Genomic DNA, 26,974 nt, shown 5'->3' with positions numbered 1-26,974 from the left:
CTCTCTCTCTCTCTCTCTCTCTCTCTCTCTCTCTCTCTCTCTCTCTCTCTCTCTCTCTCTGGATATTTGAAGGTGATCGGTAGTGTAGGGCAGCTGTTACATAGAGGATTAACATCTTCTAACGTGTATTACCTCAGCCGGTATAACACAGCAGCTGTGAACCGCCACACACACACACACACAGAGGAGAAGAGAGGCGGTGACCCAGTTGTGGCAGCAGGTGGGTTGGAGGTGATTTGAATGAGGTTGAGGTTTAAGAGAATCCGTGGGTGTAATGAAGAGGGTACTTCAGCTATTTGCACATATGATGCAACACTGTACATAGTCAAACTTTTCTGAGTGTAATGTTCACTGTTCATTTCTGATGGTTTATTTCCCCTTGCTTATTTACATTTTTGTGGATTGTCTATTTCACTTGCTTCTCAATGTAAACACGTTTCCCCATGCAAATAAAGCCAATTGAATTGAGAGATTGTTAAAAGACAGCTGTACCTTTTGTGTACATTTGAGTGAAATGTTTACTGTTCATTTACATTTTCAGGGTTTTTGTTTTGTTGTTTCTTCTCATTTTTGTTTATCGTTTATTCCACTTGCTTTGGCAATGTAAACATATGTTCCCCGTGTCAATAAAGACCCTTTTAATTGAATTGAATTGAATTTAGAGAGAGAACTGACAGTAAGAGTGTTTTGCAAACGATTAGAAATCTCACAAAAATGCCCGCCCCTCCCCTCTCTCCACCCCCCTACCCCTCTCTCTCCGGCCCTCCCTCCTCTTCTGTCTCCCTACTTGTCTCTGTCTCAGTCTTCCACCTCTGTAATAGGCTCAGACACAAGGTGTTTGCAGAGAGAAGAGGTTGATGTGCTGATAACAGGCTGGCTTTAGGGGAGAGAAATGCATTTCCTTACCGAGCAGTGCGCCTCTCTCGGTCTCTCCTTTTCACCTCTCTCTCTCTCTCTCTCTCTTGACGTCTGGCTTTTCTCGCTCCTTGCTCCCTCTCTTCTCTCTCTCTATCCTTTTCACTGCACTTCTCTCTCTCATTTGCTCACTTTCACTCATTCTCTGCCTGAATCTCCTGCTCTGTCAATGTCTTGCTCTCCATTTCTCTCTCGCTCTCTCTCTCTATCACCCCCCTCTCTCTTTCTATCACCTCACTCTTGCTCTCTCTCACTCTCGTTCTCTCTCTATCCTCTCTCTCAATCACCTCTCTCGCTCTCTATCACCTCTCTCTCGCTCTCTATCACTCTCTCTCTCTCTATCCTCTCTCTCTCTATCACTTCTCTCTCTCTCTCTATCATCTCTCACTTCTCTCTCGTTCTCTCTTGTTCTCTCACTTCTCTCGCTCTCTCACTTCTCTCTCGTTCCCTCACCTCTCTCTCTCTCACTTCTCTCTCGCTCTCTCAACTCTCTCTCGCTTCTCTCTCGCTCTCTCACCTCTCTCTCTCTATCACCTCTCTCTCTCACCTCTCTCACTTCTCTCTCTCTCACCTCTCTCTCTCTCTCTGTCACCTCTCTCTCACCTCGCTCGTTCTCTCACCTCTCTCTCGCTATCAGCTGTGACTGTAAACAGAGAGACACATGAAGCCTCAGCTTGTACTGGAGCTCTATATCCTCTCCCACCGCTGTTGTTATTTGCCCTTCCTCTCTCTCACACACACACACACACACACACACACATTTGCTCTCCTCCCTCGCTCTCCGCCTGTCTAGCGAAGTGTGTGTGTTTCACGGCGTCTGAGCCAGGTAGGCAGAGGAAGCTCTCTCGCCTGTTCCATTTGATGCGTCGGGAAACATTTCAGTGAAGCGAGTGCTTCCGAGGTGCGGCAGAACTCTCCCGCATGTCAACGCTCTCCTCTCCTCCTTGTCATCCCCCTCTCACTCTCTCCATCCCTCCCTCTCTCCATCCCTCCCTCTCTCTCGGCTTGTTCTGGTGGAAAGATGGGAAAATTGTACATTCAGATCTTGGCTCAAAGCACACAAACAGGGGCTGCAAACACACACACACACACACACACACACACACACACACACGGCAGCGACACACACACTGCCTCCTTTTCACACGCCACACTATTGTAATTCCATAATATCACGTGGCTCCGGAGAATGTGGAATAAGAGAATACGTGTGTTCCCTGAATGCTTACACAGACACAAACACGACACCCACACACCACACACACACACACACAATCACATTCCGGTGCTTTATCCCCCTTGGTAATCTGTTTACGGGGTGACAGGCACGTCAGGGGAAAAGTTAATTGAAATCGGTACTAATCTGATGATGACACGCACACAGCCACAGAAAGTAGTCCTCATCCCCGTCGTCACCGTGGCGATAGGCCCAGTCAGCCAGTCAGGTTGCACCTTGTTGTGTTGTGGCAGGGAGCGGAGGGAGTCAATAAGTTAATGCTACTTAATTTCATGCCTCTTGGTTCTGTTAAGCTGCTTGGTGTGTGTGGCATGTTGATTGGTAATCTGACATTTGATATGTGCCTCACAGACTCCCTCACCACAGATCTGGTTCTGCTTGTTTGTGCCCCCCTATCCCCTCCCCCCCTCTTCTCTCATTATCTATCCTTCTCTTTCCTCCCATCTTCTCCTTTCCTTCTCTCTCTCTTTCCCCTTTCCTCCCCCTCTGTCCGTTTCCTCCCCTCTTTCCTTCTCCTCTTTCCTCCCCCGCCTCATTCCCCCTTCTCTCTCCTTTACTCCATTCTTCCCTTCTCGCATCATTGTAAATAAGAATTAGTTCCGAACTAAATTACGTTCAAATAAAAACCAACAACAATGAAACTAATCTGCTCTCTCCGTCTCCTCTTCTCACAGGATGGCTACTATTCCCACCGCCCCAAGGAGAAAGTCAGAGTGGACAGCAACAATGAGAACTCTGTGCCCAAAGACTTTGAGAACATAGACAATAGTAACTTTGGCGCCCGTTCGCAGCCCCAGCGCCAGCCTCCAGGGGGCGCTGACAGTAACAAACGCAGGGAGAGGCTGCAGGAGAAGGCCCATGCCGAACAGGCAACCTGGAAGGATAACGTTCCAATTTTCAGCCGGAGCTCCAACGAGGTCCTCCAGTACGGACGAGCCGTAGCCCAGAATGGCTCACTTCCTGTGGGCCCGAAAGCGGTTGGAGCCGGGGTGGGCTCCAGGAACCACCACAGCCGCTCTTCACAGCCACAGAGCCAGGGTCAGGCTCAGACTTACCCACAGTCGCAGTCCCACCCCCAGACTCAACATAGACACCAACACCAGCATCAAACCAGGAAGCAGGCGACTGCGGCTCCATTGGAGGTCGTTTACGACCAGCCGCCAAAGTGTGAGATCAGTGGGAAGGAAGCAATTTCGGCTCTGTCCAGAGCCAAGACCAAGGTGTGCCGGCAGCAGATAGCTGAAGTGTACTGCAGACACAAGGAAGGTCAACTGATGCCTGAGAAGGTCACCCGCTACTGTCCCATAGAGGGTGAGTTAATAGATATACTGTTACTGTACCATAGAGGGTGAGTTAATAGATATACTGTTACTGTACCATAGAGGGTGAGTTAATAGATATACTGTTACTGTACCATAGAGGGTGAGTTAATAGATATACTGTTACTGTAACATAGAGGGTGAGTTAATAGATATACTGTTACTGTAACATAGAGGGTGAGTTAATAGATATACTGTTACTGTACCATAGAGGGTGAGTTAATACTGTAGATATACTGTTACTACTGTTACTGTACCATATAGGGTGAGTTAATACTGTAGATACTGTTACTACTGTTACTGTACCATAGAGGGTGAGTTAATACTGCAAATATATTCTTACTACTATTACTGTACCATAGAGGGTGAGTTAATAGATATACTGTTACTACTGTTACTGTACCATATAGGGTGAGTTAATAGATATACTGTTACTGTACCATAGAGTGTGAGTTAATAGATATACTGTTACTACTGTTACTGTACCATAGAGGGTGAGTTAATACTGTAGATATACTGTTACTACTATTACTGTACCATAGAGGGTGAGTTAATAATGTAGATATACTGTTACTACTATTACTGTACCATAGAGGGTGAGTTAATACTGCAAATATAGTCTTACTACTATTACTGTACCATAGAGGGTGAGTTAATAGATACACTGTTACTACTGTTACTGTACCATAGCTGTACCATATAGTGTGAGTTAATACTGTCGATATACTGTTATTACTGTTGCTGTACCATAGAGGGTGAGTTAATACTGTAGCTATATTGTTACTACTATTACTGTACCATAGAGGATGAGTTAATACTGTAGATACTGTTACTACTATTACTGTCCCATAGAGGGTGAGTTAATAGATATACTGTTACTACTGTTACTGTACCATAGAGGGTGAGTTAATACTGTAGCTATATTGTTACTACTATTACTGTACCATAGAGGGTGAGTTAATACTGTAGATACTGTTACTACTATTACTGTACCATAGAGGGTGAGTTAATACTGTAGCTATATTGTTACTACTATTACTGTACCATAGAGGGTGAGTTAATACTGTAGATACTGTTGCTACTATTACTGTACCATAGAGGGTGAGTTAATACTGTAGCTATACTGTTACTACTATTACTGTACCATAGAGGGTGAGTTAATACTGTAGATACTGTTACTACTATTACTGTACCATAGAGGGTGAGTTAATACTGTAGATATACTGTTACTACTGTTACTGTCCCATAGAGGGTGAGTTAATAGATATACTGTTACTGTACCATAGAGGGTGAGTTAATACTGTAGATATACTGTTACTTATATTACTGTACCATAGAGGGTGAGTTAATACTGTAGATATACTGTTACTACTATTACTGTACCATAGAGGGTGAGTTAATATTGTAGATACTGTTACTACTATTACAGTACCATAGAGGGTGAGTTAATACTGTAGCTATACTGTTACTACTATTACTGTACCATAGAGGGTGAGTTAATACTGTAGATATACTGTTACTTATATTACTGTACCATAGAGGGTGAGTTAATACTGTAGATACTGTTACTACTATTACTGTACCATAGAGGGGGAGTTAATAATGTAGATATACTGTTACTACTGTTACTGTACCATAGAGGGTGAGTTAATAATGTAGATATACTGTTACTACTATTACAGTACCATAGAGGGTGAGTTAATACTGTAGATACTGTTACTACTATTACTGTACCATAGAGGGTGAGTTAATACTGTAGATACTGTTACTACTGTTACTGTACCATAGAGGGTGAGTTAATAGATATACTGTTACTGTACCATAGAGGGTGAGTTAATACTGTAGATATCCTGTTACTACTATTACAGTACCATAGAGGGTGAGTTAATACTGTAGATACTGTTACTACTATTACTGTACCATAGAGGGTGAGTTAATACTGTAGATACTGTTACTACTGTTACTGTACCATAGAGGGTGAGTTAATAGATATACTGTTACTGTACCATAGAGGGTGAGTTAATACTGTAGATATCCTGTTACTGTACCATAGAGGGTGAGTTAATACTGTAGATATACTGTTACTACAATTACTGTACCATAGAGGGTGAGTTAATACTGTAGATATACTGTTACTTATATTACTGTACCATAGAGGGTGAGTTAATATTGTAGATACTGTTACTACTATTACAGTACCATAGAGGGTGAGTTAATACTGTACATATACTGTTACTACTGTTACTGTACCATAGAGGGTGAGTTAATATTGTAGATACTGTTACTACTATTACAGTACCATAGAGGGTGAGTTAATACTGTAGATATACTGTTACTACTGTTACTGTACCATAGAGGGTGAGTTAATATTGTAGATACTGTTACTACTGTTACTGTACCATAGAGGGTGAGTTAATACTGTAGATATACTGTTACTACTGTTACTGTACCATAGAGGGTGAGTTAATATTGTAGATACTGTTACTACTGTTACTGTACCATAGAGGGTGAGTTAATACTGTAGATACTGTTACTACTGTTACTGTACCATAGAGGGTGAGTTAATATTGTAGATACTGTTACTACTATTACAGTACCATAGAGGGTGAGTTAATACTGTAGATATACTGTTACTACTGTTACTGTACCATAGAGGGTGAGTTAATATTGTAGATACTGTTACTACTGTTACTGTACCATAGAGGGTGAGTTAATATTGTAGATACTGTTACTACTATTACTGTACCATAGAGGGTGAGTTAATACTGTAGATATACTGTTTCTTATATTACTGTACCATAGAGGGTGAGTTAATATTGTAGATACTGTTACTACTGTTACTGTACCATAGAGGGTGAGTTGATACTGTAGATATACTGTTACTACTTTTACTGTCCCATAGAGGGGGAGTTAATTTATATACAGTTACTGTACCATAGAGGGTGAGTTAATATTGTAGATACTGTTACTACTGTTACTGTACCATAGAGGGTGAGTTGATACTGTAGATATACTGTTACTACTTTTACTGTACCATAGAGGGGGAGTTAATTTATATACAGTTACTGTACCATAGAGGGTGAGTTAATAATGTAGATATACTGTTACTACTATTACTGTACCATAGAGGGTGAGTTAATACTGCAAATATATTCTTACTACTATTACTGTACCATAGAGGGTGAGTTAATAGATACACTGTTACTACTGTTACTGTACCATGCAGGGTTAGTTAATAGATATAATGTTACTACTGTTACTGTACCATAGCTGTACCATATAGTGTGAGTTAATACTGTCGATATACTGTTACTACTGTTACTGTACCATAGAGGGTGAGTTAATACTGTAGATATACTGTTACTACTATTACTGTCCCATAGAGGGTGAGTTAATACTGTAGATATACTGTTACTACTATTACTGTACCATGCAGGGTTAGTTAATAGATATAATGTTACTACTGTTACTGTACCATAGCTGTACCATATAGTGTGAGTTAATACTGTCGATATACTGTTACTACTGTTACTGTACCATAGAGGGTGAGTTAATACTGTAGATATACTGTTACTACTATTACTGTCCCATAGAGGGTGAGTTAATACTGTAGATACTGTTACTACTATTACTGTACCATAGAGGGTGAGTTAATACTGTACATATACTGTTACTACTATTACAGTACCATAGAGGGTGAGTTAATACTGTAGATACTGTTACTACTATTACTGTACCATAGATGGTGAGTTAATATTGTAGATACTGTTACTACTATTACTGTACCATAGAGGGTGAGTTAATACTGTAGATACTGTTACTACTATTACTGTACCATAGAGGGTGAGTTAATACTGTAGATACTGTTACTACTATTACTGTACCATAGAGGGTGAGTTAATACTGTAGATAGACTGTTTCTTATATTACTGTACCATAGAGGGTGAGTTAATACTGTAGATACTGTTACTACTATTACTGTACCGTAGAGGGTGAGTTAATAGATATACTGTTACTGTACCATAGAGGGTGAGTTAATACTGTAGATATCCTGTTACTGTACCATAGAGGGTGAGTTAATACTGTAGATATACTGTTACTACAATTACTGTACCATAGAGGGTGAGTTAATAGATACACTTTGACTGTCCCATAGAGGGTGAGTTAATTTATATACAGTTACTGTACCATAGAGGGTGAGTTAATAGATATATTGTTATTGTACCATAGAGGGTGAGTTAATAGATATACTGTTACTGTACCATAGAGAGTGAGTTAATAGATATACTGTTACTGTACCATAGAGGGTGAGTTAATAGATATACTGTTACTGTAACATAGAGGGTGAGTTAATAGATATACTGTTACTGTAACATAGAGGGTGAGTTAATAGATATACTGTTACTGTAACATAGAGAGTGAGTTAATAGATATACTGTTACTGTACCATAGAGGGTGAGTTAATACTGTAGATACTGTTACTACTATTACTGTACCATAGAGGGTGAGTTAATACTGTAGATACTGTTACTACTATTACTGTACCATAGAGGGTGAGTTAATACTGTAGATACTGTTACTACTATTACTGTACCATAGAGGGTGAGTTAATACTGTAGATACTGTTACTACTATTACTGTACCATAGAGGGTGAGTTAATACTGTAGATATACTGTTACTACTGTTACTGTACCATAGAGGGTGAGTTAATATTGTAGATACTGTTACTACTGTTACTGTACCATAGAGGGTGAGTTAATACTGTAGATACTGTTACTACTGTTACTGTACCATAGAGGGTGAGTTAATATTGTAGATACTGTTACTACTATTACAGTACCATAGAGGGTGAGTTAATACTGTAGATATACTGTTACTACTGTTACTGTACCATAGAGGGTGAGTTAATATTGTAGATACTGTTACTACTGTTACTGTACCATAGAGGGTGAGTTAATATTGTAGATACTGTTACTACTATTACTGTACCATAGAGGGTGAGTTAATACTGTAGATATACTGTTACTTATATTACTGTACCATAGAGGGTGAGTTAATATTGTAGATACTGTTACTACTGTTACTGTACCATAGAGGGTGAGTTGATACTGTAGATATACTGTTACTACTTTTACTGTCCCATAGAGGGGGAGTTAATTTATATACAGTTACTGTACCATAGAGGGTGAGTTAATAATGTAGATATACTGTTACTACTATTACTGTACCATAGAGGGTGAGTTAATACTGCAAATATATTCTTACTACTATTACTGTACCATAGAGGGTGAGTTAATAGATACACTGTTACTACTGTTACTGTACCATGCAGGGTTAGTTAATAGATATAATGTTACTACTGTTACTGTACCATAGCTGTACCATATAGTGTGAGTTAATACTGTCGATATACTGTTACTACTGTTACTGTACCATAGAGGGTGAGTTAATACTGTAGATATACTGTTACTACTATTACTGTCCCATAGAGGGTGAGTTAATACTGTAGATATACTGTTACTACTATTACTGTACCATGCAGGGTTAGTTAATAGATATAATGTTACTACTGTTACTGTACCATAGCTGTACCATATAGTGTGAGTTAATACTGTCGATATACTGTTATTACTGTTACTGTACCATAGAGGGTGAGTTAATACTGTAGATATACTGTTACTACTATTACTGTCCCATAGAGGGTGAGTTAATACTGTAGATATACTGTTACTACTATTACTGTACCATGCAGGGTTAGTTAATAGATATAATGTTACTACTGTTACTGTACCATAGCTGTACCATATAGTGTGAGTTAATACTGTCGATATACTGTTACTACTGTTACTGTACCATAGAGGGTGAGTTAATACTGTAGATATACTGTTACTACTATTACTGTCCCATAGAGGGTGAGTTAATACTGTAGATACTGTTACTACTATTACTGTACCATAGAGGGTGAGTTAATACTGTACATATACTGTTACTACTATTACAGTACCATAGAGGGTGAGTTAATACTGTAGATACTGTTACTACTATTACTGTACCATAGATGGTGAGTTAATATTGTAGATACTGTTACTACTATTACTGTACCATAGAGGGTGAGTTAATACTGTAGATACTGTTACTACTATTACTGTACCATAGAGGGTGAGTTAATACTGTAGATACTGTTACTACTATTACTGTACCATAGAGGGTGAGTTAATACTGTAGATAGACTGTTTCTTATATTACTGTACCATAGAGGGTGAGTTAATACTGTAGATACTGTTACTACTATTACTGTACCGTAGAGGGTGAGTTAATAGATATACTGTTACTGTACCATAGAGGGTGAGTTAATACTGTAGATATCCTGTTACTGTACCATAGAGGGTGAGTTAATACTGTAGATATACTGTTACTACAATTACTGTACCATAGAGGGTGAGTTAATAGATACACTTTGACTGTCCCATAGAGGGTGAGTTAATTTATATACAGTTACTGTACCATAGAGGGTGAGTTAATAGATATATTGTTATTGTACCATAGAGGGTGAGTTAATAGATATACTGTTACTGTACCATAGAGAGTGAGTTAATAGATATACTGTTACTGTACCATAGAGGGTGAGTTAATAGATATACTGTTACTGTAACATAGAGGGTGAGTTAATAGATATACTGTTACTGTAACATAGAGGGTGAGTTAATAGATATACTGTTACTGTAACATAGAGAGTGAGTTAATAGATATACTGTTACTGTACCATAGAGGGTGAGTTAATACTGTAGATACTGTTACTACTATTACTGTACCATAGAGGGTGAGTTAATACTGTAGATACTGTTACTACTATTACTGTACCATAGAGGGTGAGTTAATACTGTAGATACTGTTACTACTATTACTGTACCATAGAGGGTGAGTTAATACTGTCGATATACTGTTACTACTATTACTGTACCATAGAGGGTGAGTTAATACTGTAGATATACTGTTACTTATATTACTGTACCATAGAGGGTGAGTTAATATTGTAGATACTGTTACTACTGTTACTGTACCATAGAGGGTGAGTTAATATTGTAGATACTGTTACTACTGTTACTGTACCATAGAGGGTGAGTTGATACTGTAGATATACTGTTACTACTTTTACTGTCCCATAGAGGGGGAGTTAATTTATATACAGTTACTGTACCATAGAGGGTGAGTTAATAATGTAGATATACTGTTACTACTATTACTGTACCATAGAGGGTGAGTTAATACTGCAAATATATTCTTACTACTATTACTGTACCATAGAGGGTGAGTTAATAGATACACTGTTACTACTGTTACTGTACCATGCAGGGTTAGTTAATAGATATAATGTTACTACTGTTACTGTACCATAGCTGTACCATATAGTGTGAGTTAATACTGTCGATATACTGTTACTACTGTTACTGTACCATAGAGGGTGAGTTAATACTGTAGATATACTGTTACTACTATTACTGTCCCATAGAGGGTGAGTTAATACTGTAGATACTGTTACTACTATTACTGTACCATAGAGGGTGAGTTAATACTGTACATATACTGTTACTACTATTACAGTACCATAGAGGGTGAGTTAATACTGTAGATACTGTTACTACTATTACTGTACCATAGAGGGTGAGTTAATACTTTAGATACTGTTACTACTATTACTGTACCGTAGAGGGTGAGTTAATAGATATACTGTTACTGTACCATAGAGGGTGAGTTAATACTGTAGATATACTGTTACTACAATTACTGTACCATAGAGGGTGAGTTAATAGATACACTTTGACTGTCCCATAGAGGGTGAGTTAATTTATATACAGTTACTGTACCATAGAGGGTGAGTTAATAGATATATTGTTATTGTACCATAGAGGGTGAGTTAATAGATATACTGTTACTGTACCATAGAGAGTGAGTTAATAGATATACTGTTACTGTACCATAGAGGGTGAGTTAATAGATATACTGTTACTGTACCATAGATGGTGGGTACATTGTGTAGACTTTACTGTAGAGATATAGGCCCGGTCTAGAAACACGCCCTAACTCCTTTCCCCTATAGACTGTATAGGTTGAGGATGGAACTGGAACTGTTGAAGCAGTATGATAGTAGGTCCACTTTGCCCTCTGATCAGATCTACATTATTACCATTTGCTCTTGGGGGATGTGGGGATGGGGTTGTTCCTGGATGGGCCAAAGTGTGGGAGAAAATATTTGGCCCGTACAGTTGTTTCTGGACTGCGGTCTTTTGTAGCTCAGTTGGTAGAGCATGGCATTTGTAAGGCCTGAATTGTGGGTTTGATTCGTAAAATGTATGCACGCGTGACTGTAAGTCACTTTTTGATAAACGTGTCTGCTAAATGATATATATTATAGAAAACTATCACTTAGCTATGCTCACATTGCAAAGGTTTAGAGGAATTGAGGCTGGTTGGTAGTTTGGGGAATGATTGGATAGTTTGGGAATAGTTTGGTATACTGGGTGTGAACAGTTTGGTATACTGGGTGTGAACAGTTTGGTATACTGAGTGTGAACAGTTTGGTATACTGAGTGTGAACAGTTTGGTATACTGGGTGTGAACAGTTTGGTATACTGGGTGTGAACAGTTTGGTATACTGAGTGTGAACAGTTTGGTATACTGGGTGTGAACAGTTTGGTATGCTGGGTTTGAACAGTTTGGTATACTGGGCGTGAACCATTTGGGTATACTGGGTTTGAACAGTTTGGTATACTGGGTGTGAACAGTTTGGTATACTGGGTTTGAACAGTTTGGTATGCTGGGTTTGAACAGTTTGGTATACTGGGCGTGAACCATTTGGGTATACTGGGTTTGAACAGTTTGGTATACTGGGTGTGAACAGTTTGGTATACTGGGTTTGAACAGTTTGGTATGCTGGGTTTGAACAGTTTGGTATACTGGGCGTGAACCATTTGGGTATACAGGGTGTGAACAGTTTGGTATACTGGGTGTGGTACACTCGCATATTTGACCAGATACTCTTTCATATCATATAAAACAATTGCTAGAACATTCTGTTTGTTAGTCAATCATAGTAATAGTGTAATCATCGTGCGACAGCTTGATAGAGGCTCCTTTGAAACATGTTGTTTGTTTTGTCGTCATGGTCTGTGTATGTACTGTCAATGTCTGAGTCCCAAATGGCTCTAATCCCTTTATCGTCCACTTCTGTTGACCAGGGCTCATAGGGTTCTGCTCAAAAGTAGTGTACTATGTAGGGAATAGGGAGCCATTTAGAGCGTATACCATCTCTTTTTACAGCAGGAAAATACAATATCCCCTGAAGCTGAAATAAAATCTGTTTTGACTTAGGCACACAAACACAACCATTTATGCACACACACACACACACACACACAAAAAAACACTCACGCACATTTATGCACACACACAAACACACACACACCCATTTATGCACACACACAGATGTATGCACACACACACATACACAGATACACACGTACACACACTCACACTACGCTTTCTGTTGTTTTACTGCTAATAATTCCAATTCATATCAAAGTCAGGCAAGAAATGTGTTTCTTGGCTGATGAGAAATTTGTGCGAGAAAATGGAAGACACTTTTTGTATTTACACCAAATTGCTTTCCAATTTTCATTCTGGCCACAGAAATGCAAGTTTGCACACAGACACACACACACACACACACTTACAACCACACACAGGCAGACGGATACACACAGGAACGCACAAACTCTTTCGCTTTCTCACCCTCTTCCTTTCTCTCTCTTTCTTACTCACAAACACACACACACCGCACACACACTTTTCCAAGTAGACTGGTTGAACATCTGCAGGTTGGCAGAAGACTCCTGTAAACAAAATCTGTGAGCTTGCCACCATCGGTGAGGACCACGCATCAATGTTTAAAGAAACAACACACACACACAGAGGAGTGTATGGAGGACATGTGGAGAAAAGGAGAAAAAAGGCAGAACGATACATGGACATCTGGCCAGACATAACCAGACACTGTGCACCCACCTTGTAGGCTACTGCTTGTCTATCTGGGACAATTCCAATGGTTGCGTCTGAAATTGCACCATAGTCACTTATAAGTGCACTACCTTTGAATAGGGCGCCAACACACCTTGACTGCACCTTGTGAGTCCACCTTGACTGCACCTTGTGAGTCCACCATAACTGCACCTTGTGAGTCCACCATGTGACTGCACCTTGTGTGTCCACCATGACTGCATCTTGTGAGTCCACCATGACTGCACCTTGTGAGTCCACCATAACTGCACCTTGTGAGTCCACCATAACTGCACCTTGTGAGTCCACCATGACTGCACCTTGTGAGTCCACCTTGACTGCACCTTGTGAGTCCACCATGACTGCACCTTGTGAGTCCACCATGACTGCACCTTGTGAGTCCACCATGACTGCACCTTGTGAGTCCACCATGACTGCACCTTGTGAGTCCACCATGACTGCACCTTGTGAGTCCACCATGACTGCACCTTGTGTGTCCACCATGACTGCACCTTGTGAGTCCACCATGACTGCACCTTGTGTGTCCACCATGACTGCACCTTGTGAGTCCACCATGACTGCACCTTGTGAGTCCACCATGACTGCACCTTGTGAGTCCACCATGACTGCACCTTATGAGTCCACCATGACTGCACCTTGTGAGTCCACCTTGACTGCATCTTGTGAGTCCACCATGACTGCACCTTATGAGTCCACCATGACTGCACCTTGTGAGTCCACTTTGACTGCACCTTGTGTGTCCACCATGACTGCACCTTGTGTGTCCACCATGACTGCACCTTGTGAGTCCACCATGACTGCACCTTGTGAGTCCACTTTGACTGCACCTTGTGTGTCCACCATGACTGCACCTTGTGTGTCCACCATGACTGCACCTTGTGAGTCCACCATAACTGCACCTTGTGAGTCCACCATGACTGCACCTTGTGTGTCCACCATGACTGCACCTTGTGTGTCCACCATAACTGCACCTTGTGAGTCCACCATAACTGCACCTTGTGTGTCCACCATAACTGCACCTTGTGAGTCCACCATAACTGCACCTTGTGAGTCCACCATGACTGCACCTTGTGTGTCCACCATGACTGCACCTTGTGTGTCCACCATGACTGCACCTTGTGTGTCCACCATAACTGCACCTTGTGAGTCCACCATGACTGCACCTTGTGTGTCCACCATGACTGTGCAACTTTGTTCTGTACAGCAATGTAAGCGAGGATACATATTCCCCAAGATATAAACCAACGCTTGTCTATCAGTGAATAAGCTCATGTCATCTCCCTAGACCAGGACAGTCCAACCCTCTTCCTGGAGATCTACCATCCTGTGGGTTTTCAGTCCAACCCTAATTTAACACGCCTGATTCTACTAATTAGCTGCTCAACAAGACCTTAACTAGCTGAATCAGATATGCTAAATTAGGGTTGAACTGAAAAAGCTACAGGAGAGTAGATCTCCAGGAAGAGGGTTGGGCAGCCCTGCCCTAGACTCACCATCGTCATCCCACTCCAACTGACAGTTTGATCAAAGGAGACGGGGGAAATTGAAAAGGGCTTATTCCTGGTGGCGCCGTGTAACAACACGGACGGCTAAATTAAATCACTTTTTCACTCCCTCTGTCTGTTCTGTCGTCTGCCACAATGTTGTTCTCTCTCTCTCTCTCTCTCTCTCTCTCTCTCTCTCTCTCTCTCTCTCTCTCTCTCTCTCTCTCTCCATGTGTCAGATGCACCAATCTGAATTTGAGGCGCTAACCTTGTTAGCTCTCCCTCTCGCTCTCTCCCCATGTCTCAGTTGCACCAATCTGAATTTGAGGCACTAACCTTGTTAGCTACAAATTGTCCAATTTGATTTCATCGGTATTCTGTCCTTGAAGAGTTGGCTGGGTTAGCGCGTAGCTGTTAGCGCCGGCACCATATGATATGAGAGGGTATATATTAGCATTAGCAAAGCCTCTATATGCTAACTGGGCTACTGTCTAATGTCTACATGATAGTAATATGTGGGATGGAACTGGCACCATCATTGGTTGATGTCCGTTGTCAGCCAATGACCTTGCATGTTCGGTCACCCCTAAATACGTAGCAGGTAACATCATTCAAGGCTTATTCACTTGTTTGCTGATTTTAAAAAATAAAACCGCATTTCTGCATCTAGAACAAAGAACAAGATAGTTATACTCAGTCAGGTGAGACTTTAGTTGGATCCTGCGTTGGTACTGAGCAGATGTTGCATTAAAGAACTTTAATATTGGAAACTAAAAGGACATTTCTGCTCCTCTCCTCTTCCAACCTCTCGCATGACTGGTTGAGATGGACGGCCATGAGCTGCAGAAGTTACACAAGATGAAGGAGAGAGAGAGAGAGAAGAATGAAATGATGGAGAGAGAGAGTGCTGATAGCAGATGAGGGAGAGGCAGTTTGAAATATTGATGGTGATAGGAGAGAGGAAAAAGAGGGATGTGGCAGAGTCTGGAGTTTTTAGACCTATCACGTCCCTGTAGGTGTAGAGACACACAACACATTGGCTCATTAGTTCAGCTAGCTAGCATATCACAAGCCTCAAAGTGCTTGGTGAAGCACTCCGCCAATTAGCCTAGTGCCATGCTAGCCAGTGAACCTCCCGAGCTGCCTACCAATTACTGTTCAATCTGATACTGTGTGTCTGTGTGGGGGGGGGGGGGGGGGGGGTTGATTCGTCTATCCTTGCGGGGAGCTAAAATTCCCAAAAGTCCCCACAAGGATAGTAGAACAAGGAACATTCTCCAATATCTAGGAGGACAATGGCTATTTTAAGGTTAGTGGTTAGGTTTAGGGTTAGGGTTAAATTAGAAGTAGGATACGGGGTTAGGTTTAGGGTTAGGGCTAAATTAGAAGTAGGATACGGGGTTAGGTTTAGGGTTAGGGTTAAATTAGAAGTAGGGTAAGGGGTTAGTGGTTAGGTTTAGGGTTAGGATTAAATTAGGAGTAGGGTAAGGGGTTAGTGGTTAGGTTTAGGGTTAGGTTTAGGGTTAAATTAGAAGTAGGATACGGGGTTAGGTTTAGGGTTAGGGTTAAATTAGAAATAGGGTAAGGGGTTAGTGGTTAGGTTTAGGGTTAGGGTTAAATTAGGAGTAGGGTAAGGGGTTAGTGGTTAGGTTTAGGGTTAGGTTTAGGGTTAATTTAGAAGTAGGATACGGGGTTAGGTTTAGGGTTAGGGTTAAATTAGGAGTAGGGTAAGGGGTTAGTGGTTAGGTTTAGGGTTAGGGTTAAATTAGGAGTAGGGTAAGGGGTTAGTGGTTAGGTTTAGGGTTAGGGTTAAATTAGGAGTAGGGTAAGGGGTTAGTGGTTAGGTTTAGGGTTAAATTAGGAGTAGGGTACGGGGTTAGGTTTAGGGTTAGGGTTAAATTAGCAGTAGGGTAAGGGGTTAGGTTTAGGGTTAGGGTTAAATTAGCAGTAGGGTAAGGGGTTAGTGGTTAGGTTTAAATTAGAAGTAGGGTGAAGGGGTTAGTGGTTAGGGTTAGGGTTAAATTAGGAGTAGGGTAAGGGGTTAGTGGTTAGGTTTAGGGTTAGGGTTAAATTAGGAGTAGGGTAAGGGGTTAGTGGTTAGGTTTAGGGTTAGGGTTAAATTAGGAGTAGGGTAAGGGGTTAGTGGTTAGGTTTAGGGTTAAATTAGGAGTAGGGTACGGGGTTAGGTTTAGGGTTAGGGTTAAATTAGCAGTAGGGTAAGGGGTTAGGTTTAGGGTTAGGGTTAAATTAGCAGTAGGGTAAGGGGTTAGTGGTTAGGTTTAAATTAGAAGTAGGGTGAAGGGGTTAGTGGTTAGGGTTAGGGTTAAATTAGAAGTAGGGTGAAGGGGTTAGTGGTTAGGGTTAGGGTTAGGGTTAAGATAAGGTTTATGGTTAGGGTTAGATTTAGGGTTAGGGGTAAGGGAAAATAGGATTTTGTATAGAAATACGAAACGTGTGTGTGTGTGCCACTCCAGAAACATTTTCACCCAACACTGTCAACTAGTTAACTAACCAACCAGCCAACCAACCATAGAAATAGAGTAACCAATCACAGATCCATTAACTTGAATGGGGAATGCCCATTCTAGTAATTATAGTTATTTGCAACCAACCACATTCACATTCAATATCCCATAGGCACAGCCAGGCTTCATAGTAACACATACACAGACACACACACGCCCTGTCTTTCACACACACACACTCACACTCACTTTTCCAACCACATTCACATTCAAAACTCCATATTAATAGGCAGGATTCATAGTAACCAAACTATGAATAAAACGATAATTCTTGGGCAGGAATTGGCTGATTGAGTGATGGACAGGAGACATGGCCAATTGGAGTCACGGGAGCATGTATGTAGCCCCGCCCCTGTTGTTAGGCTTTAAATACAAGCAAGCAAAAGGTCCTGCCCTTCAATTGAGATAATTACAGGACAGCAGAGCCTAGCTTGTCCAGCCAGACACAGGGAAGAAAGAGCCAGAAGGGGAGGGGCACCTTGGGATCTTTTTACCCCTGGGACAGCATACCCTAAGGAGGTTGAAACACTTACCACGTCCCCCGCAACACAGAGGACCAGATTACTGCCATTATCTCCAGAACAACCTTGTCCTCTCTGTCGTCAACAAACATAACGTCTCAATAAAGCTCTGTGTTTCCTGTAACTCCATAGGCCCTGTGAACACAAAACAACCACCATATGTAATAATGGTGCTGGATTGTATTCCCCTAGTACTTATTTGCTGATGGAGAACACAATACAAGACCAAGAGAGAGGCTCTGAGCGGAAATCTTTTTTTTAAAAAGGCGTTTACTATTAGAATGAAAGAAACCACAATATGAATCCGTGTGGCTTTTTGAACGGTTTCTGGAGAGAGCTGGAATTGTTTGATTGTGTGGTTGTGAGTTGGAATAGTCATTGTCTACTTACTTCCAAGTCTTATTCTGGGACTGTGGTACAGAGCAATGATGACACACTATCAAGTGAACTCCACCCCAAACCCAAAGGAATGGTTCTAGGATTCCTATTCAGATCTTGTGGCCTTGCTGGTTATGGTTCAAATAACTCAATGGTCACATAGTGAATGAAACTCATCTCCTTGTGACATGCTTCTTCTTCTTCATAGTATGCACAGTAACAGCACAGTAACGTTGGAGTCACTGCGCCACGTGTTCAGTACACCTTCCAGTGTATGAAGTGTAGACGATGAAACCTAATGTGTGTGTTATTATTCTGTCCACGTAAGGCAATTGTCAGCGTCTGGGAGGAAGACTCGTCAGAGAGTTCTACATACAGGTACATGTTTTATTCTCTGTATGAATGACTAACAACCTGTCTCTGTACGGTATCCTTGTGTTGTTCAGGTAAGGCCAATGCCAACGTGGCGTGGGAGGAGGACTCGTCAGAGGGCCCACCGTCGGCCCCCGTCAGGATAGCCTTCGTCCTGGTGGTCCACGGCAGAGCCTCACGACAGTTCCAGAGACTTTTCAAGGCCATCTACCACACCTCACACTACTACTATATACATATAGACCAGGTAAGACTATAGACTACCATCTACCACCTCACACTACTACTATATACATATAGACCAGGTAAGACTATAAATTACCATCTACCACCTCACACTACTACTATATACATATAGACCAGGTAAGACTATAGACTACCATCTACCACCTCACACTACTACTATATACATATAGACCAGGTAAGACTATAGACTACCATCTACCACCTCACACTACTACTATATACATATAGACCAGACTATAGACTACCATCTACCACCTCACACTACTACTATATACATATAGACCAGGTAAGACTATAGACTACCATCTACCACACCTCACACTACTACTATATACATATAGACCAGACTATAGACTATAAATCAAATCAAATCAAATGTATTTATATAGCCCTTCGTACATCAGCCTAAAACCCCAAACAGCAAGCAATGCAGGTGTAGAAGCACGGTGGCTAGGAAAAACTCCCTAGAAAGGCCAAAACCTCGGAAGAAACCTAGAGAGGAACCAGGCTATGTGGGGTGGCCAGTCCTCTTCTGGCTGTGCCGGGTGGAGATTATAACAGAACATGGCCAAGATGTTCAAATGTTCATAAATGTCCAGCATGGTCAAATAATAATAATCACAGGCAGGACAGTTGAAACTGGAGCAGCAGCACGGCCAGGTGGACTGGGGACAGCAAGGAGTCATCATGCCAGGTAGTCCTGAGGCATGGTCCTAGGGCTCAGGTCCTCCGAGAGAGCGAAAGAGAGAGAATTAGAGAGAGCATACTCAAATTCACACATGACACTGGATAGGACAGGATAAGTACTCCAGATATAACAATAGACAATAGGTTTTTAGTCCTGTCCGGATCACCAATCATTCACGTGTATTTTTTGGTCTTGCCTATGGTGGCAGAACGTCAAGGACCAGCCCTGGAATCAAGTGTGCTAGATTGGGGTTGGAGTGAAAACCTACAGGACAGTAGCTCTCAAGGAACAGGGTTGGAGAGCCCTGGTCTATCCCATTATCCTCTACATAGGATATTGTCTTAAACCAGGGGTGTCAAACTCGTTCCATGGAGGGCCTAGTGTCTGCTGATTTTTGGGTTTTCCTTTCAATTAAGACCTAAATAACCAGGTGAGGGGAGTTCCTTACTAACCAGTGACCTTAATTCATCAATCATGTCCAAGGGTGTAGAAAAAACCTGCAGACACTTGGCCCTCCGTGGAATGAGTTTAGAAACATTTTAAACTCTTCCTCTTCTCTCCCCCTCCAGCGCTCCAACTACCTTCACAGACAGGTGCAGGCCCTGGCCTCCCAGTACCCCAACGTGAGGGTGACGCCCTGGAGGATGGCTACCATCTGGGGCGGTGCCAGCCTGCTCACCATGTACCTCCGCAGCATGGCAGACCTCATCACCATGACCGACTGGAGCTGGGACTTCTTCATCAACCTCAGCGCTGCAGACTACCCTATCAGGTGACTGGGGGGGAGGTGGCAGGGGGGTAGGGGGTGAGGGTTAGGATGATGGGGGGTAGAGGCTAGCAGCATGTCAGACCTGATCACCAAGACCGACTGGAGCTGGGACTTCTTCATTAACCTCAGCGCTGCAGACTACCCTATCAGGTGAATGGGGTGGAGGTGGCAGGGGGGTAGGGGGTGAGGGTTAGGATGATGAGGGGTAGAGGCTAGCAGCATGTCAGACCTGATCACCATGACCGACTGGAGCTGGGACTTCTTCATTAACCTCAGCGCTGCAGACTACCCCATCACGTGACTTGGGTGGAGGGGCAAGGTTTTCCAGATAGTTGACCTACTGTGCATTCGGAAAGTATTCAGACCCGTTGACTTCCACATTTTGTTACGTTACAGCCTTATTCTATATAAGGTCCCACAGTTAATAGTGCATGTCAGAGCAAAAACCAAGACATGATGTCAAAGGAATAGATGAACAGAGCAAAGTACAGAAAGATCCTTGATGAAAACCTGCTCCAGAGTGCTCAGGACCTCAGACTGGGGCCGAAGGTTCACCTTCCAACAGGACAACGACCCTAAGCACACAGCCAAGACAATGCAGGAGTGGCTTCAGTACAAGTCTCTGAATGTCCTTGAGTGGCCCAGCCAGAGCCCAGACTTGAACCCAATTGAACATCTCTGGAGAGACCTGAAAATAGCTGTGCAGCGACGTTCCCCATCCAGCCGGACAGAGAGGATCTGCAGATCTGTGCCAAGCTTGTAGTGTCATAACCAAGAAGACATGAATCTGTAACCGCTGACAAATGTGCTACAACAAAGTACTGAGTAAAGGGTCTGAATACATTTGCAAAAATGTCTAAAAACCTGTTTTTGCTTTTTCATTATGGGGTATTGTGTGTAGGGGAAAAAATGAGGGGAGGGGAAAAATGTAATCCTTTTATAGACAGGTGTGTGTCTTTCTAAATCATGTCCAATGAAGTTGTAGAAACATGTCAAGGATGATCAATGGAAACAGGATGCACCTGAGCTAAATATTTAGTCTCATAACAAAAGGTCAGAATACTTTTTTTATTTGTGATAAATTAGCAAAAATGTCTAAACCTGTTTTTACTTCGTCATGATGTGGTATTGTGTGTAGACTGATGCTGACATTTTTATTTATTTAATCCATTTTTAGAATAAGGCTGTAATGTAACAAAATGTGGAAAAAGTCAAGGGGGTCTGAATACTTTCCAAATGCTCTGTCTACGTTTAAGTACGGAAGTAGCAGCAGCTGTGTTGACAGCAAATTGGTTTTAATGGAACGTCTTGGTGTTGCAGGATGTGTTGGGCCGCTTCTCCTTCGAAGCAGTCAAGCTGGTTAGGTTTGAGTGGCCAGGAGTCAGACAGAGAAGAAATACTACGTCACATGCTCACGTCCCTGTGTGACCTGACACCAAAGGAATGCAACACTTTGAACACCAGTTTGGTCATGTTATGGGATTGAATTTTTTTTTGGAGAGATTGATAGTCCTTTGTTTGTGTAATTATAATTTACAGTTCAGACACGCTTTAAAATGAGCCATTATGAAGACCAAAAGCCATCTGAATAACTACCAGACAGTAGACACACAGCTATATAAACCCATAGGCCCTCAGGGAATCCATACTGTCACATTCACTGTACAACCACTGCAGACTTACAACAAAGACCCGAGCTAAGCAACTTAAATAGATCAATCACAGTCGATCTCCGGTTCTTCTTAAGGTGATTACACATTTGTTCCCCCCAAATTCCAATCCCTCTCCTGGCTTACTTACTCAGTTGAATAGGTTACATGATTGCATGTTAATTGCCCCTAGGTCAATATATGTATTGACTTCCCAACAGGTGGGGGGGGTGGCACCGCCCCAGATGGTAGCCATGCTCCAGGTGGTTGGGAGGGAGGCCAGAGCCTGCACCTGTCTGTGGAGGTAGTTGGAATGCTGGAGGGCAAGAGAAGAAGAAGAGTTTAAAACTCATTCCACCGAGGAACGAGTGTCACACATACACACCATTGTGAACCTCAAGGTCATTAGTCCCTCATAGACTTCGATCACATACTTTCCCCAGATGGCCACCAGTTGCAGTAATCACCATTGTGAAAAAGGAAACTGGACCTTGTGTGTCCAACACTTGGATCTAAGATGGAAGGTATAAAGAAAGAGGTGGTTGCCCTGGGTTGTTTTATAGTCCAACACGTGTGGTTGGTTTATATACACGGTTTGTATACACAGGCTCAGGAGACACCCCTGTTTGTATTCACCCTGTCAGGGAAATGTTCAGGGAAATATTTATGTTTCTGAAAGAGCTTACTTTTAATCTGTTGCCATGTAGATACAGTATGTGCTTGTCGTAGATATTATGGGATAGTGTGAAAACGGTGAGAATAGTTCTGATTTTGATGCTCGATCATAAAAGTGACAGTGTCTGTCTCTGTCTATGGGCGCTCAAGTGTGTGTGTGTGCGTGTGTGTGCGTGTGTACGTGTGTGTGTGCGTGCGTGCGTGTGTGCGCATAATGCCTTGTGTATGCTTGCGCCTGCCACTGTGTGAGTGGAAGTGTTTGTGGTGTGCTGGTGAGTCGTTTCTTTCTTCCTGTCTGTCTCCTCTTCTTCTCTTCATTTGCATGGTGGTGATGTGGTGGAGGAAAGGGCTGACACTGGAGGTTTTTATAGGCCCATCAGGAGAGAGATGGAGAGGGAGTGATAGAAGAGACAGAAGAGAAAGGGGAAAGAGAGGGGTTACATGTTGGCGTAGCAGACAGTAATATCTTCGCTTAGCAAGTGCTTTTTTTGGACCACTTCTTGGATTTTACTCAAGTTTCCTCATTTAGACCATATTTACATACATTAACCCACAACACTCTGGTCATCAATGCACTCCCTCAATCCACTCCTGCTCACCTACAGGGCCGTACAGTGATACAATCAAAAATAAGAACACTCTGTGACAGATTATACTTGCCTTGGACAGCCCTCTTCAATTCAGTTCAATTCAACTGTCAAGTGAGTGTAGAATGAAGCCAGCCAGTCTATGCTACAGTCATAGTACCTCTAAAAGAAAAACCAGGCTATGACCCACCCTATGGTCATCTTCTCCACTGATACTGTGTAAGGAATGAAGGGACAATCCCAACAATATGCTACAGCCATAGAGCACCAATGCTATAAGGAGTGCAGGGTTAGCCCTGATCTGCTGCTATGTTGGAATCAGTGTGTCTGTATAGGCTGAAGGCTGTAGGAGAGAAACAGGCATTATTCCCTGTCTAATTCTCTGATAATGTCCTCCCATCCGCATGGATGAGCCCGAAAGGCCCAGCCCAAATACCCTCTCCCCCTCGCCCTAGTAGTGGTGTCTGTGTGTCTGCCCGGGGGGCTGGTAATGGAGAGATGGAGGAGGGAGGGATAAGTCACATGGTTGTTTTGTCCCAGAGTGAGGATCTCTTTCCAGGCTTTTCTCTTCAAGACAGGCTGTGTTGTCTTGCTTGTATCCTCTTTTCTAACCCCCTGGTTTAAATGGAACCTTTATTTAACTAGGCAAGTCAGTTGCAAGCCAATTGTGCTTCGCCCTATGGGACTCCCAATCACGGCCGGTTGTGATACAGCCTGGAATCGAAACAGGATGTCTGTAATGACGCCTCTACCACTGAAATGCAGTGTCTTAGAATGTTGCGCCACTCGGGAGGCCTTTACCAAAGACTGTCCAGCTGCTCTACTAAAGACTAACCAGCTGCTTTACTAAAGACTATCCATCTGCTTTACTAAAGACTATCCAGCTGGTCTACTAAGACTATGCAGCTGCTTTACTAAAGAATATATAACTTCTTTACTAAAGACTATACAACTGCTTTACTAAATCATATATAACTTCTTTACTAAAGAATATCCAGCCGCTTTACTAAATAATAGATCACTTCTTTACTAAAAACTATCCAGTGGCTTTACTAAAGACTATCCAGCTGCTTTACGAAAGAATATCCAGCTGCTTTACTAAATAATAGATCACTTCTTTACTAAAAACTATCCAGTGGCTTTACTAAAGACTATCCAGCTGCTTTACGAAAGACTATCCATCTGCTTTACTAAAGAATATCCAGCTGCTATACTAAATATTATCCAGCTGCTTTACTAAAGACTATCCAGCTGTTTTACTGAAGACTATCCAGCTGTTTTACTGAAGACTATCCAGCTGCTTTACTAAAGAATATCCAGCTGCTTTACTAAATAATAGATCACTTCTTTACTAAAGACTATCCAGTAGCTTTACTAAAGACTATCCAGCTGCTTTACGAAAGACTATCCATCTGCTTAAATAAAGACTATCCAGCTGCTATACTAAATATTATCCAGCTGCTTTACTAAAGACTATCCAGCTGCTTTACTAAAGACTATCCAGCTGCTTTACTAAAGACTACAGCTGCTTTACTAAAGACTATCCAGCTGCTTTACTAAAGACTATCCAGCTGTTTTACTAAAGACTACCCAGCTGCTTTACTAAAGACTATCCAGCTGTTTTACTAAAGACTACCCAGCTGCTTTACTAAAGACTATCTAGCTGCTTTACTAAAGACTACCCAGCTGCTTTACTAAAGACTACCCAGCTGCTTTACTAAAGACTATCCAGCTGTTTTACTAAAGACTATCCAGCTGCTTTACTAAATAATAGATCACTTCTTTACTAAAAACTATCCAGTGGCTTTACTAAAGAATATCCAGCTGCTTTACTAAATAATAGATAACTTCTTTACTAAAGACTATCCAGTGGCTTTACTAAAGACTATCCAGCTGCTTTACGAAAGACTATCCATCTGCTTAAATAAAGACTATCCAGCTGCTTTACTAAAGACTATCCAGCTGCTTTACTAAAGACTATCCAGCTGCTTTACTAAAGACTACAGCTGCTTTACTAAAGACTATCCAGCTGCTTTACTAAAGACTATCCAGCTGCTTTACTAAAGACTACCCAGCTGCTTTACTAAATACTATCCAGCTGTTTTACTAAAGACTACCCAGCTGCTTTACTAAAGACTATCCAGCTGTTTTACTAAAGACTATCCAGCTGCTATACTAAATACTATCCAGCTGCTTTACTAAAGACTATCCAGTTGTTTTACAAAATACTATCCATCTGCTTTACTAAAGACTATCCAGCTGCTTTACTAAAGACTATCCAGCTGCTTTACTAAAGACTATCCAGCTGCTTTACTAAAGGCTATCCAGCTGCTTTACTAAAGACTATCCAGCTGCTTTACTAAAGACTACCCAGCTACTTTACTAAAGACTATCCAGCTGCTTTACTAAAGACTATCCAGCTGCTTTACTAAAGACTATCCAGCTGCTTTACTAAAGACTATCCAGCTGTTTTACTAAAGACTATCCAGCTGCTTTACTAAAGACTATCTAGTTGCTTTTACGAAATATTATCCATCTTCTTTACTAAAGATAATCCATCTGCTTTACTAAAGACTATCCAGCTGTTTTACTATAGACTATACAGCTGTTTTACTAAAGGCTATCCAGCTGATTTACTAAAGACTATCTGTCTGTTTATCTAAAGACTATCCAGCTGATTTATGAACCGTATACATGTTGACAAGAATCGCTATAGGTATGTAGTATATACTCTCTCTTGCCCTCTTTTGGTCAGTTGTAAGTTTACTAAATAATAGATCACTTCTTTACTAAAAACTATCCAGTGGCTTTACTAAAGACTATCCAGCTGCTTTACGAAAGACTATCCATCTGCTTTACTAAAGAATATCCAGCTGCTATACTAAATATTATCCAGCTGCTTTACTAAAGACTATCCAGCTGTTTTACTGAAGACTATCCAGCTGTTTTACTGAAGACTATCCAGCTGCTTTACTAAAGAATATCCAGCTGCTTTACTAAATAATAGATCACTTCTTTACTAAAGACTATCCAGTAGCTTTACTAAAGACTATCCAGCTGCTTTACGAAAGACTATCCATCTGCTTAAATAAAGACTATCCAGCTGCTATACTAAATATTATCCAGCTGCTTTACTAAAGACTATCCAGCTGCTTTACTAAAGACTATCCAGCTGCTTTACTAAAGACTACAGCTGCTTTACTAAAGACTATCCAGCTGCTTTACTAAAGACTATCCAGCTGTTTTACTAAAGACTACCCAGCTGCTTTACTAAAGACTATCCAGCTGTTTTACTAAAGACTACCCAGCTGCTTTACTAAAGACTATCTAGCTGCTTTACTAAAGACTACCCAGCTGCTTTACTAAAGACTACCCAGCTGCTTTACTAAAGACTATCCAGCTGTTTTACTAAAGACTATCCAGCTGCTTTACTAAATAATAGATCACTTCTTTACTAAAAACTATCCAGTGGCTTTACTAAAGAATATCCAGCTGCTTTACTAAATAATAGATAACTTCTTTACTAAAGACTAT

General features: G+C 41.6%; 1 protein-coding gene across 1 annotated transcript in view; it reads left to right on the top strand.

The window, feature by feature from the left end:
* The window catches only part of LOC110495107 (xylosyltransferase 1), a 118,802-nt gene that overhangs the window by 52,996 nt on the left and 38,832 nt on the right, over positions 1-26,974 (top strand). Inside the window, exons 2-4 of the mRNA XM_036949407.2 lie at positions 2,827-3,463; positions 18,901-19,073; positions 20,330-20,532. Coding sequence (XP_036805302.2) covers positions 2,827-3,463; positions 18,901-19,073; positions 20,330-20,532 — 1,013 coding nt within the window. The remainder of the gene's footprint in view (positions 1-2,826; positions 3,464-18,900; positions 19,074-20,329; positions 20,533-26,974) is intronic.

This window comes from Oncorhynchus mykiss, chromosome 17 (assembly GCF_057628025.1).
Source record: "Oncorhynchus mykiss isolate SJ-2025 chromosome 17, ASM5762802v1, whole genome shotgun sequence".
Lineage (NCBI taxonomy): Eukaryota > Metazoa > Chordata > Actinopteri > Salmoniformes > Salmonidae > Oncorhynchus > Oncorhynchus mykiss.
Note: the sequence above shows the minus strand (reverse complement) of the source record. Positions and strands in the feature narration are given on the sequence as shown.